At 37.0% G+C, this 15,382-nt stretch overlaps 1 protein-coding gene across 6 annotated transcripts in view; it reads right to left on the bottom strand.

The window, feature by feature from the left end:
* Positions 1–758: 758 nt before the first annotated feature.
* Positions 759–15,382, bottom strand: part of RALGPS2 (Ral GEF with PH domain and SH3 binding motif 2) — a 273,721-nt gene continuing 259,097 nt past the window's right edge. For all 6 annotated transcript variants that reach the window (XM_077823533.1, XM_077823537.1, XM_077823536.1 and 3 more), the window contains 3 exons: positions 13,226–13,331; positions 10,509–10,600; positions 759–7,102 (listed from right to left, as the gene is read on the bottom strand). In XM_077823533.1, coding sequence (XP_077679659.1) covers positions 7,073–7,102; positions 10,509–10,600; positions 13,226–13,331 — 228 coding nt within the window. In that variant the 3' untranslated portion in view covers positions 759–7,072. The remainder of the gene's footprint in view (positions 7,103–10,508; positions 10,601–13,225; positions 13,332–15,382) is intronic.

The following is a 15,382-nucleotide window of genomic DNA, read 5'->3' as shown; positions in this document are numbered from 1 at the left end:
AGTTCCATGATTTGGAAACAATTAAGAATAAAGTCTGCTCTGCCCTTTTTATTTTTTAATGCATCCGTATTAGAAGCAAATAGTTCCATCAAGGAAACAGGTTCATAACCTGGCAAGCAATAATCCACATCATTTCACACCAAGAGCTGCATAGGTCCTGTTCCAATGCGATGTAACACACAGTGACAAGGCACAGAACGTTGACATGCCATGCCAAGGGCTAATACAAAAGTACTTTGTACATTACCAACATTCTCTCCACATGCTCCGTTTTTACCTTTTTTGCAGTTTCTTATTAAAGTAATAGGAATAAAGCATGCTAACTAATGGCTGTGTTTGCAATGGATTTCATTTATCACATCTTTAAAGGAAAAATGTAAAGGCAAAGGAGCATAGGAAGATGGAGAAATTAAGAGGAAAATCTGATAAAAACAGACACCACATGTATGGAAATACCATGGTGGGAAAGCATCTGCTCACTGGCAGCTAATAGAAGGAGCTGTAAAAATTAATAAAATAAAAATTCTTTTCAGTTAATTGTCTTTCCTTGTTAGTTTACTGATTTCTTTTTCATGTTTATTTGCAGTGGTACAATATTTTCATGCTGTTCTTCAAAGGTCCATTAAAAAGAGCTTATAATAAATAAATTCCAGCTGATCCCAGGCATCAACGTATTCAGAAAGAACCAAATTCTGTGCTCGAGAGTGGTTGCAGTATCAATATGATTATGAAAAATAAACTAATAGCTCACACAAATCCACATTTTAAATCATTTATTTCAGTAGGAAAGATTTCTGAAATCCGTACTTAAAGTCATTTTAAACTAGCTTATGCAAACACACAATTTCACACACGCCCACACTAAAGTATTTAAAAAAATAATAGAAGAAAAAAGGCTAGAGGACAGCCTAACTGCACGTCACTCAGAGGTCATAGTGCAATTACTATCACTATAGCATCTCAAGTCAACATGGAAGAATAACATTAAAAATGGCTTGTGTTTACCATATAAACAATCTTTGTTTTTCTTCCCTGGATTATTATAGGTTGTATGATTTCCCCAGTCTCTGCACTACTACAATAGGGCTTGAATGGGTGTATTTATCTGTCTCCAAGGAGTCAAAGGCTCTGTAAACAGGTGAACCCTAAAGAGCCTTTCTTTCCCTATTTAACTGGTCAACTTTTACTCCTTTTGGACCATATTTCAGAGCAGTTCTGGAATGGCAAGAGCTTTGCTGAGGAATTGGAGGCCTCAATCCTTTCAGGTAAATTTGATATTAATCAAGTGTACAGAAGAAACTGAATGTTTATGTTGCTCCTGGCTGTTTGCTAATTGCTGGAGCTTTTTCTCAATCATGGCCTGATCTGCAGACGCCTTCATCTTATTGTGGTACTTTTTTATAGTAATAGTCCTTGAGAAAAATCCTCAACTCTGTTCTGGAACATGCATGGCTAGACTCAAAACTCTGCTTTCTTCACCTTGGGCTAATCCTTTCAACTGTAACTGAAGAACCCTTTAAGGTTGATCATGTCTGTGCTAGGTTATGCTTTTCCTTTCAAACATCTGAAGTTAAAAACACTGCAGTGTAGAAATGCTCTGTTTTCTACCATAATGTCTTAGAGGAAAATGAATATTCTATTGTATGTGGTTTTCCTTGCTTTAAAAAACTCAACCTGTGTAAGTTTATTAATTAATTTCTCCCTCCAAAGCTATGTGTTTCAAAGCTTAATGTTTCAAAGCTCACAAATCTCTTGTAGGGAAATGTAGTTAATCATATACATTTATTGTAATGAATGTTTTCACTAGATGGTATGACACCAGAAATAGAACCACCCCTGCACAAATGAGTTTAAAGTGTGTCAAGAAAAGACACAATATACAGTTGGTCTGTTTTTTTGTTTTTTTTAAATTTCTCCTTGATATTTATTCTAAATTAACAAAAAGGTTGCTAGGTATAGTCCTTTCACATCTGTACAGTATAGTGTTTCAAAAGAATAAAAAGGAAGAGAGAATCCTCATTTTTAGCTAGGGGAACTAAAGTTCACAAACCCTAGAAATTACTCGGAATGCCCCCTGACCCTTATTTATTCTTGTTGCTTTTTTCAGTTATGCTTGACATTCCAAATTTTTCATATTTTAAAGAAAAATTGTTACAAGATGGTTTAGATAGTTCTGATAAAAGCTGCAGACAAATCTGTCAATGGCTGCTTCTGCTAAAAAAAAAAATTACGAAACTTAGAAAAACAGCTTAGTAATTTAAATTGTATCTATCTTAGACAGACCAAAATCGACTAATTCCTTCTGTTAGAAAAGTAAAAATGGTGGGAAAGAGGGTACACACTACAGAAATCAGGGAAAGTAATTTGGTCCAGTGGTTGCTATTGTATTTTCAGCTCTAGAACAACAGAACTGGACTTCAAACTGACAATAAGGCACTGACCAGTCTCTCTCAGATCCAAAACGTCTGCCTCCCCACAAAAGTTTGGATGATGACCAGAAAGAAGTTCAGTTGTACCCATTGAAGAAGTTCAGCATTCATTTATACAGATTCCTTCAATTACAACTCTCCCAAACACCAAATCTGTTTACTTTAGACACAAGCCATTTTTAGGGAAAGGAAAAGGAAAAAAAAGAAAGGGTCGGTATTTAAATAACAACGCTTTTAAAAGTTGACCTTGTAGCAAGAATAAAACAACTCATTGGTGTGATTTAGTACCAATTCTAGTGTTCTGAAGCTTAGAGCAGGCAGTGTACTAAGATGGCTGTGAAAAATTAGGACTACTACTGCTTGTGAATGAAAATACCAGAGGAGGAGAATGAAGAAAAATGCCACTGCAGGAGCCAGAAAAACACCACCACTCAATTTTTCTTTTATCAAAAGGGACCCAACCGCCTACAGTGCCTTAAGCAGCACAAAGCTACATTTATTTCTGTTGGAAGGGAAAGCATCTTCCAGTTGACAACCTTGTTATGTTTCTCATTAACAGCGGAACATTACGTTCTTCTAAAAATTTAATTGCAAATAAGTGCACTTAAAATGTGGCAAGGAAACTAGCATTAAACTACTTCGTTAACGTCAATCAACAAAAATAAGCTGATGTAACTGTGTTGTATTCTTTTGTGTTTCCTCGATAGTTTGTTGCTTATATGTTTTCATTTTCAGTAGTAAATATACTGCTAGCAGCAATAACATTGCTGCAAATTCTTTTATAACACATCTGAGTTCTGAGAGGGAAAGTTAACAAATAGTCAATTCCCCAAAAGGACCACATGAGAGTGCAGAATTGAGGAAGTGAATATCGCCCTGAAGATTTTCAGCATAGCGAGCTTTTTCCTTTTCAGATCTTACAGGAGTGGTATCTGCTTTTTAGAATCTTTAAAAAGTTCATTGTAGGAGAGGTTAAAAGTTGGGTATTAAAAACATGTGGCACATACTTAACTCAAATGCACATTGAATCAGAGTAACTTGGGCAATGTTTCAATAGAATTTTCCACAAGAAATGGTTTGTAAAATGAAGCACATGCCTAGATTAACTCAAACTGTATGGATCCCATTTTGTAAAATCAATTGTGACTAATATTAGCTCTTTAAGAACACTGAAATGGAAGGCATATGATTAAATGGGGCTGAAGTTATGAAGAAACAGCATTAAGTTAGAAAGCTAACATTAAGTTAGCATTTAGTACTTCAATTTACGCTAGCCAGAGATGTATTAGAAGTGCACTACATTTAATATCACCACAACTAATTCTCTAAACTGGGTCGACTCTCTGTTGGTGTTTAAACTGAAAATCTTGTAGGAAGCTGAACTGTGAAAAAAGTGGCTTTGTAGATACCAGTCAGCAGATGATCAACACTTACATATAATCCAGCCAGGAAGATCTACTCTTAACTATTTTTGTCCACATTCCTGTAATAACGGATCTTTTGTTCTACAAGACATCTCAAGAGACCACTTTCAACTAAAGATATAAATACAACAAAATAAAGTTATGAATGTTAGCTGCAAAATTTCAACGGTTACTGAAAGTAAAAATGAAAAAAAAAACATTGCAAGATAAACCAAGGACAAACACAATCAACTGGCTGACATTCTGGACAGTGCATCCTTACCTGTCTATATCTGGCTGCTGTACTGTTTTCCCAGTACTACTTTAAATATTTTGTTTAACTACTATTTTTTACAAAGAGGTGGATTACTGTGCTCTTCAAGGTGATTTGAGTTGTCATTCTATTTAAGCTTTCTGTGACAGGTTTCCTCTCAGAAGAGGAAAAAAAAAACTTTTCCCTAATAATCTTCCAATTCAAAAGATGTAAAGTCTTAGTGTTTATGTGACAATCTGAAGGATTACTGGAATTAATACGGGATAAAACAGAACTAGATATTGAACTTCTGGTACTAACTATCTAAAAATGTTTTCATTAATCAGTTTCTCTTATTACTCTTGCTAAACATTTTAGGATGCTTCTTTTTTCAACAGATCTCACATGAAAAATGAGATATTTGAGTCTAGAAAAATGATATATGATGTCTAAATAGGCAGAGCACAGCTACAGGCAATGGTTCATCTAATGATGACTGTTGAGAAGGGCTCAGCACTGCTTTGCCCATCTTACTCTATGTACCATAAAAACAGAAGAAATGACAGCTGGATAAATGCAAAGAACAAAAACAACATCTTCTGCCCCGACTCGGTCTTTAGCAAAGCTGTGTGATGTCAGGCTGTGGCTCCCAGTTTCATGTTTCCTCTCACTAATGTAAGAATAGATATAGTTAACCTGCATCTAAATTAGCTTATTAAAAAAATTCAAAATCCACAGGGTTACCATACACAATGCTTAAAAAAAGTACATACATTTTGTTAAAAACACTTTTGAGAAGAAACACACACTAAGTAATTTTAAAAATGCAAAACAAAAACTAAAGCTGTGCAAAGTCTATTACAGTAATACTGTTGGCTATGAAGATGTTGTCTCTGCTAGACACCCAACATGGGTTAAGTGATGTGTGAACTGAAAAGTGATTCGTCATGAGCAACCTCCTTTCAGGATATACTACTTCAGGATCAGAACTGATTATTCACTCTCCACAGAAAAAGATATACAAAGGGACACCAAATCAAAACTTGCTTCTAGCTTTGCTGTAAGTGTGACGCAGAAGTGTGCATCTACTATATCCTCTTTATACTAAAAACAGATTTCACAGAGTAACATTTGAAAATGCCCCAACTTTCTACTTCTCTCTTTCCCCCGGAATGGATCTCTCTTTATGCTAGTTTGTTCTCTCAATAGGAACAGCAATCTTCCTCCTCTGCCTCATCAGTCACAAACTAACTATTTCTGTTAAGAAAATGTGATATTGATTCTTGGAACTTTAACATGTGAAATTCTATCCCCTTACCCTGATTTAGTAAATGAAGTGTACATTACCAAACAAATTACCACTTCTGGAAACTTCTTTTTCTTTTTCTTTTTTTAAAAAAAATTATCAAGAGAACTCATTACCTGAGACTACTGGATAGTTTTAGAAAGTCTAGGGGTGCAACTGTAAGCTTATTTACTGCTTTTGAATTATAATGTCAGTGGAATATCTACCATTTTTTCAAGAAGTTTTCCTGGACACTATTGGAATTTCTTCCATATTTATAAAGATCAATGTTCTGAATGTTAAATAGGGCTTTGTGTAAAGAGACTACAATTAGGTAACTTAAAAGAACCCAAAATAAGGCATGAATGAAAATCTAATGCATAGAACACAGCAAATTTGTCCTCCTGTTTGGGATTTTAAATTTTTTGAGTAAGTACATTTAGTGACAAAGAATTACTCATATAGAGGGAAAAGGTTTTGATTATCAAGTCCACCCTATTTTTCTTTCCTAGATTGAACTTCTCTAGGAATTGCAAATATAGTTCAAGCTCCTAAATCTTGAGTTATACAGATAATTACAACCAATTATTTCAAAATGAAAATATGGAAATTCTGACATTGTGTCTCAAACACTGTAAAAAAGAAGTCTTATAAAACTGATACTATGAAGCATCTTACCCTGAGAGAGGGTCTTCTGCTATTCCCTACCTTTAACTGTAACTAGGGGAATATCCCTCCAGAGAAAAACACCTCTGTGAGCTATATCCAGTGTCTGTTGTGTAGTGGAACCATCACATGGAGGAAAGTAACCAGTGTAGAAACACAATGGAAAGGAAACACTCAGTTCTGACCTGATGACACCTCACAGCTCCCACTTAAAAAAACCAAAACAGACTATTATTCAACCAGGAATAAGACAAGCATGTATCATGATCCTGCTTAGAAGAAAAAGTGTTCTGTACAAACACTCAGCCTTTGTGCCACTGGCAGGAAGTAAGGTTCCTATACAGTACTAAGGTTACCAAGTTTAGTACTTAAAAAAACCCAAACAAAAAAACCCAAACAAACAAAAACCACTGCATTTGTTACAGGTCTCATACTCTAGGTCTGACAGAATTAATGATGCTCCAGATCAAGTGAGCCTGAGAGAAGACCCAATTGAAGGCTGCTAGTATATCTAAACAACAGCCCTAGAATGTGTAAGTACCGCTATATCCCCAGTTTAAACCCAGCTGCTGATGCAACCCTTAAGAAATATGGTTATACCCTTTTTAAAGAATACCTAAAAAGGTGGTTTTCCCCAAAAAAATTAGTATAAAGTTAAAAGAAATGCAAATTAGCTACAACCTATTTAACCCAAGCACAGCACCGCCATAAGTTTCACACACACTATTTGGTGTTTCATGTTGGTTTTCCTTTCACTCTTTAAGGCAGTGGTTTCCACAGGTCAGTTCAGAAAATATTAAGAAGCATGGTCCATAGCAGTTCATGTTGCAACTCCATTTTTCACTGAGGGAAATCCATTCCCCAAACTGTTAGTGCTTTGTTGTTCAGTACTCCAGCGTTTAGAGATTGAGCCTTTAGGTTCTGTTCTGGCACAGAAATAAATTTATAGCTGGCATGCTTTCTTCAGGACATCATGCTCAAATTATGAGACAAACAGTTCATCAAATTGTTCTCTTTCATGTTTTGAATTAGCTTTTCACTCAAAAGACATCAAGTTGGCAGGAACCTAAAACAAAAACACGAGTAACAGCTGATTTTTATTTTGAGAATTGGCTTTTCATGTTTCATCTTTTCAGAACCCACCCTTTGCAACTTTAAAAAATGTTCAGTTTACCTCTCCCCTCTACAAAAAAGAAGTAAATACAACCTGTTAAGCAGCACTAGAGTAACTACAACTATAGGAAACACATATACAGAGAAGGCAGACACTAGATTGCAGTGTTCTTCATCATTCTTTAATGGCTAGAAAATGGGAAGTGCTGACGACACTGCTCCTATAAAGGAAGAGGAAATGCTAGCATACTCCAGGAGCAGATCTAGAACAATCAGCTTTTTTATGTGAGGAAGTCATATTTTGCCAGCACTTTTAGAGAGCTGACATTCCTCATCTGCACTGTGGCTGAGGAATAAATCTTATTCCCCAAGAGATCTGCATCTAGAAGCTTCAGCATAGTGAGATCTCACATCAATCTGGAGTGTCAATCTGAGAGCCCAGGGTCAGACAAGTAAAAATATTCAAAACCTTTTTCAGTGACTTGATATAGAGGTATAGTTTGTCTATTTTAGAGTCGGAAGAATGAATCTGGGGATAACGAAAGATTGTGTGTCAGTTTCATGGTACCCTTGCTTAAAAGGGATCTCCACAAATCTGAGGTAGTTGGTCTACAGAATAATGAAGACCCTGGGAGCTTTCTTGGGATGAGACTAAGTCCTACGTTTAAGCTCTCTGCAAGGGGTCACAATAACTCCAGGAAAGGAAATCAGTTCACAAAGAGCTCATAGATTCATCTGGAAAAGGTGAGATTCGAGGTGTTGTTTCAAGGTCACTAGCCATCTCAAATTCACCCTCTTCCATTACTGACCCCTCAAAATGAGTGTGTTTACACAGCAAAAAGTTAGAACAGGCCTCCCACCACTGACAGTGCCAAACTTTAATACTGCACTTGGTTTACTGGGCCTGAAAAGCCTATTTCCTAAGTAAGTGTTTGAGGTGGCCATCCTGATATTTGTATGGTGACTAGACAAGACACGGTAGACTGAACACCTGTCGGTGTTGTGACCTTTTCCCAGGCACCAGAAACACTGAATAAGAGTGTCTAACAGACATCAGTGCATTATATGTAGCTTATCGCTTAAAGCTAAGTTTTCATCAGTGTGCCCCCCAGCTTAGGTAGGCAGACTTGTGCTAGCTCAATTTGAGCTACCACACTAAAAACAGTGGCACTGGCAGAGGCATGGGCTAGCCACCCAAGCTCAGACTCAGGTGCTTCTTTATGCTTTGTAGAAATATAAGTAAGCAACACAAAATTTGATTAAATGTTATGTTGTGTAGCCAATACCTAACAAAATGACAGCAGGGCTGTCAACTGATTAAAAAAATTAACTGGGTGATTAATCGCACTGTTAAATAATAATAGAATACCATTTATTTAAATATTTTTGGATGTTTTCTACATTTTCAAATATATTGGTCTCAATTAAAACACAGAATACTAAGTGGACAGCACTCACTTTATATTTATTTTTGATAAGTATTTGCACTGAAAAGAAGAAATCGTATTTTTTCAATTCACCTTATACAAGTACTGTAGTGCAACCTCTTTATCATGAAAGTTGAGCTTACAAATGTAAAATTGTGTAAAAAACCCCTACATTCAAAATAAAATAATGTAAAATTTTAGAGACTGCAAGTCCACTCAATTCTACTTCTTGTTCAGCCAATCGCTCAGACAAACAAGTCTATTTATATTTGCAGGAGATAATACTGCCCGCTTCTTTTTTACGTCTCCTGAAAGCGAGCACAGGCGTTCTCATGACACTGTTGTAGCTAGCGTCGCAAGGTATTTACGTGCCAGTTGTGCTAAAGATTCATATGTCCCTTCATGCTTCAATCGTCATTCCAGGGGGCATGTGTCCATGCTGATGACTGGTTCTGCTCAATAACAATTCAAAGCGGCACGGACCGATGCATGTTCATTTTCATTATCTGAGTTAGATGCCACCAGCAGAAGGTTGATTTTCTTTTTTGGTGGTTTGGGTTCTGTGGTTTCCGCATTGGAGTGCTGCTCTTTAAAGACTTCTGAAAGCATACTCCTTGTCTCTCAGATTTTGGAAGGCACTTCAGATTCTTAAACCTTGGGTCGAGTGCTGTAGCTATCTTTAGAAATCTCACATTGGTGCCTTCTTTGCGTTTTGGCAAATCTGCAGTGAAAGTGTTCTTAAAATGAACATGTGCTGGGTCATCATTTGAGACTGCTATTACATGAAATATATGGTAGAATGCACGTAAAACAGAGCAGGGGCATACAATTCTCCCCCAAGGAGTTCAGTCACAAATTTAACTAACACATTTTTTTAAGAGGCGTCATCAGCATGGAAGCATTTCCTCTGGAATGGTGGCCGAAGAAGGAAGGGGCATTCGAATGTTTAGCATATCTGGGATGCAAATACCTTTCAATGCTGGCTACAAAAGTGCCATACAAATGCCTGTTCTCACTTTCTGGTGACACTGTAAATAAGAGGAGGGCAGGATTATCTCCTGTAAATGTAAACAAACTTGTTTATCTTAGTGATTGGCTGAACAAGAAGTAGGACTGAGTAGACTTGTGGGCTCTGAAGTTTTACACTGTTTTGTTTTTGAGTGCAATTATATAACAAAAAAAAAATCTACATTTGTAAGTTGCACTTTCACAACAAAGAGATTGCACTACAGTACTTGTATGAGGTGCATTGAAAAATACTATTTTTGTTTATAATTTTTACAGTGCAAATATTTGTAATAAAAAAATATACACACACTTTGATTTCAATTACAACACAGAATACAATATATATGGAAATTTAGAAAAACATCCAAAATAGTTAATACATTTCAATTGGTTTCTATTGTTTAACAGTGCGATTAAAATTGTGATTATTTGCGATTAATTTTTTTAATCACGATTAATTTTTTTTGAGTTAAACTGCGTGAGTTAACTGTGAAAATCGACAGCCCTAAATGACACTACACAGAATTTTGCAGTACTGATTCTAAACACTACTACAGCTTACAATAGTGATACTACCAGTAAAGTGTTCTGGATTATTATTTTATAATAGTCTAGTATGTAGCTTTAAAAAAAATAAAGATATGCAAGGGTATATTATGCATAAAACCCTGTCAATGTGTTAGAAGTATTAAGATATCCCTTAGCCCTCCAAATTGCTCAGTTGCTTCATTTGATCCTTATAAAGGCTTAAATCTTTGTTTGTGAACACAATCTTTATGTTACCTCCAAGTCGTGTGTATTGGTAGGAGTACCTTGTTTTGCATAAAAACTGACCAACTAGTACTCAGTTTTCTTTCAGAGCTAGTTACCAATGCCAAGTTCCAATCAGCGGTTCTCAGTTCCTTTTCACAGTATAGTTCTCACCTGTTGTCTGTTGCTTTGACAGGCAGCGCTCAGATGTTTGAACCACAGCATTGCATTCATTCTGTTACCAGCTTGAAACTTGTATGAATTTCCTAAAATGACAGAGGCAGGAAAAAAAATTGATTAAAAAAAATCAGACACGAACAAATACAGTGCAGTACTGTACTTCAATTCTACCGAAGTTCAAACAAATACATGAAATAAATAAATAAAACAAAAAATAAAACATTATCGAACAGTGAAAAGACAGAATTCTATTAATATAACTTTAGACCTTGGGTGGTGTGGTTGCAATTTAAACAACATCATTTGACTTCATACAACAGGTGTGCTATATTCGGACAGAAGTTCATAGCCTCCAAACCAATTATTAAGATCAGTGTCAATAAAAAACAAAAGAAAACAAAAACAAATCCCCCCAAGACCCCTCCCTTCCCTGATCCCACAAAATTATTTAGAACGTTGTGACCAAAGTACTTTTTGTCCATGGTACCTGTGACAGACGGGGCAATTTCCTGGACAAACCTTACTGAATTAAATTTAAGTATCTTAGGTGTCCATTACATTAAAAATGCAAATGTTTATGTATTACTGTGAGATTGTTTTTAACATTTCTAGGGGGGAGACATGACTAATGTAAACCGGAGAGGCATTCTGAGCTTCAAAGGACTATTTGAAATAATGAACTTTTAAAGTTAAGTGGGTTTCCCAAGAAACCTCTAGGGACAAGTATATGCAAAGGTAACTCCTCTGATTATGCAGCCTTTTGAAGCTACTAACTGAGAAGAGACCCACTGTCCACAAATAAGCTATTCCCAGTTCAAAGATACTGGCTGTATAAAGGGGCGACTAAACTTTTCACGACTGTGATTGTTCTGAGCTAACAGCTGTTACAAACTTGTGACCATAGAAAAACCTGTTGGTGAGGTCTGAAGAACTGTTCACCTGCCAGCGCCCTTCACAGTATTGGGGTGATTGCTGGTAAGCTCATTAACATGTGTACACATTCTTTTATTGTTTTTAATACGTACTCTATACTGCTTTTACCTTAAAAAAAGATGTGCTTTCTTAGAAGGAGCTATGTGGTAACTTAACTGCACAATTACACTGTTTATAGCTTCTGAGAAGAAGACAATACAGGCCTGTTGAAGAAGTCTGATTTGCTGTGGAATTCAGTGTAGGCAGGGAACTATGCTGCCTGGAAACACCTCAGTCAGGAAGAAGAAAGACATGTCTCTGCCCAAGAGAGGTGACGGCTGGGGAGCTGGAAGCCTAAGAGTGGTACACTTGCTGGTCCCTGGAGGGGGAAATATGGGTGCACTTGCCCTGAACTGTGAAAGCCCCTCCTTCCAAATTGCTTAATAATTTATTTTTAAATGTTGCCAAGAAAACCAGAGTGAAGTGCAGGAGAGTACCCTGGGGTGCAGACTGGAAAAGTTACCTATGAAAATACTTGTGAGCTTTCCAAAAAGTGACAACATATTTTAGACTAACTTTTTCAGTTCTGAATTTTATACATGGATTACTTGACTTCAGACAGCCTAAGGAAAAATATTATAAAAGTGTTCGGTTTGATGTAAAGTTGACAAGGGGTATAATTCATACACTGTGGTGCTGTCCTTCGGTTCACCTCTTACAGGAGATGCATTTGCAATATTTTTCATATAAAGATTAAAATGAACTTCCTTGATTCTATCAGGTCATATTTACTTGGGGAAGATATTAATTTTCAATTATGCAAATCATGTTCAAATATTCATATAAATCAGCATATTCAAATGTTCATTCAAAATTAACTGCAGTTGTAGAGATACTATAAAGGAGTCAAAGATATTAATCCTTCAATCCTATTGTATAGATGTCAACAAGAAAAAAACCTAACAAGTCACTGGAAAACGTCAGATATGTTAGAATATGTTATCAAAACAGCTTTTAATGCCCTTTCTGCATATTTTGAACTCCTATGGAGAGTTAATAGTCTCTCCATAGTTAAGGCTGATGCTGGATTTTTATTAGAAGCCCAGTTTATGAGATGGCTTTCATTTTTAATATTTTCCTCGTTGTTCGTTAGCTCATTATATCTCCAAAACTGCTTGATCTAGTAACACCAAACTTGTGCTGGTGAGGAATAGTGCAGGGGTTTTTAATCTTTTTCTTTCTGAGGCCCCCCAACATGCTATAAAAACTCCATGGCCCACCTGTGCCACAACAACTAGTTTTCTGCATATAAAAGCCAGGGCTGGCATTAGGGAGTAGCAAGCAAGGCAATTGCCTGAGGCCGCATGCCTCCTTCAATTGCCAGGAGGCCCCATGAAGCTAAGTTGCTCAGGCTTCATCTTCGGCCCCGGGTTCCAGCCCCATGAAGTGAGACTTCGGCTTTCTGCCCTGGGCCCCAGCGAGTCTAACATTGGTCCTGGTTGGTGGACCCTCTGAAATCTCGTGGTCCCCCGGGGGCCCAGGACCCCTGGTTGAGAACCACTGGAATAGTGTATCTGAATAGCCTCTTTTTGTTTTAGTTAGGTGAATGGTGTGGACTGGATGTTGCAGTCCTATGGAGTTCCTATATTTGGCTTAAGCTCTGAGATTTAATATCCCTTCCGAAGTTTTTGTTATTAATTATGAGCACGCTTGAAAAAGTGTTTTAAGTGTTTATAAAGTCAGGTGAATCTGAAAAAAAAGATCTTTATGCATATCACCATTCTCCTGATGTTACTCACCCTTCTCAGAATCAGTCAGCAAGAAGAGATCAGGATGTTCTGGGTCATCAGCCATCATCACCATCCATCCTACCACGGACACATTTTTACTTGGTGTAGATTTGAACTGAAAAACACAGAGTATGTATTCATGTTAAGCAAGAGGGTTCAGCCAGAATGACAGCATCACATACTACAAGAATATGGAAATAAAGAGCCAATTCTGCTTTCCACTAACCTGACATAAATACAAAATAATGCTATTCTGGATCTCCATAAAGGAATAATAGGAAACAACACAGGCACAAAGTTGTGTAGTCATAAACATATATATTGTCCAGTTTGACAAGACTCAGTATTTTCAGCACCATGATACTGGTATATGTGTGTATATTTATTTTCACACCCACACACACACAATATAGGATGTCTAGGGCCCTACCAAATTCACAGCCATGAAAAACATATCATGAACCATGATATCTGGTCTCCCTCCATGAAATCTGGTCTTGTGTGTGCTTTTACCCTATACTATACTGATTTCACTGGGAGACCAGCATTTCTCAAACTGGGGGTCCTGACCCAAAAGGGTGTTGCAAGGTTATTTTAGGGGGGTCACGGTATTGCCATCTTTACTTCTGCACTGCCTTCAAAGCAGGGCAGCTGGAGAGCAGCAGCTGTTGGCTGGGTGCTCAGCTCTGAAGGCAGCACTGTGCCAACAGCAGTACAGAAGTAAGGGTGGCAATACCATACCATGCCACCCCTACTTCTACGTTGCTGCCTTCAGAGCTGGGTGGCTGAAGAGTGGCGGCGGCTGATTGAAGGCCCAGCTCTGCAGGCTGCAGCTCTACCTTCAGAGCTGGGTTCCTGACCAGAAGCCACCACTCTCCAGATGCCCAGCTCTGAAGGCACTGCTGATGCCAGTAGCAACACAGAAGTAAGGGTAGCAGTAATGCAACCCTCCCTACAATAACCTTGTGACTCCCCCCACACATCCACAATTCCTTTTTGGGTCAGGACCCCTACAATTACGACACCGAGAGATTTCAGATTTAAACAGCTGAAATCATGAAATTTACGATTTTAAAAATCTTATGACTCTGAAATTGACCAAAATGGACCATGAATTTGGTAGGGTCTTAGCAATGTTACAAAGGCTTTTATCTGCATGAGTTTGACACGGATGCGTTACTGACAAGTGACAAACCCATTACTCAGTTACACAGATTATACCAAATAAACCTTTATACTGTACCACATCATTTCGTATTCTGTTTATGCTATGTATATTACAGAAAAAACTATTTTACAAATATTGCAGTTAAAATTTATATTGAGACTTTCACATCCCTTTTTTCTCTGCAAAGCCAGAGCCTTAGCTATTCTCAGTTCAACTGTATAGGTCTCCAAATGAACCATAAAAATCTTTAAAAATTACTGAAAATATCTTTTTTATACCTAAAAATTAAACAACGTAACTGCCAGATCAAGAAACAAATGCTTGGGAAGATTGAAACCCCTCTTTTTCATAAGGATGAAACTCTTGCATCTATATCCCTTTGGAGTCATGAGATACCAGGTTAAATTTTTGATATTTTTATGTCTAGAAAAGCTGTTACTGGTCCAGGACTAAATCATATCTATCCTGGGTGTCAGGTCCGAGTTACTTGGGATCGGGGGCAATTTTGTGGAAATTCTATTTTTTGGTTGGGAAGTTGGATAGCGTGATATATGTGAAGAAAAACATTTACCATTAGCTAATTTTTTTTTTTTTTTTTTTTTGTTAAAGACAGTTATTTGCAGAGGGTTGAAATAGCAAAATAAGTACTGGGTGAGGTAAATGAGTAGGCAGAGAACAGAGTAGGTGGTCAAAAGTGCATGATAAATACTTACCACAAAAATATCAACATATCACATACATTGATATTCTTGTGACAAGCTGTAGAACTGTTTGATAATATGGGGTATACTTTAAGATCATTTTTAGAAGTTTTAGAACTGTATTAATACTGTTTTTCCTTTCTCTCTTCTGTACAGCTGGTCTCAAGATACTAACAAAATCTGGCTTATCAAGGCTGAGATATGAAAATTAGCTCCTATAAGATAAAAAGTAACATTCTAAAATTAGATTTTTTGGGGGGCAAAACATGGCATGAATAAAATACATAATAGTGCAAA

Source organism: Eretmochelys imbricata, chromosome 8 (assembly GCF_965152235.1).
Source record: "Eretmochelys imbricata isolate rEreImb1 chromosome 8, rEreImb1.hap1, whole genome shotgun sequence".
NCBI classification, from domain to species: domain Eukaryota; kingdom Metazoa; phylum Chordata; order Testudines; family Cheloniidae; genus Eretmochelys; species Eretmochelys imbricata.
Note: the sequence above shows the minus strand (reverse complement) of the source record. Positions and strands in the feature narration are given on the sequence as shown.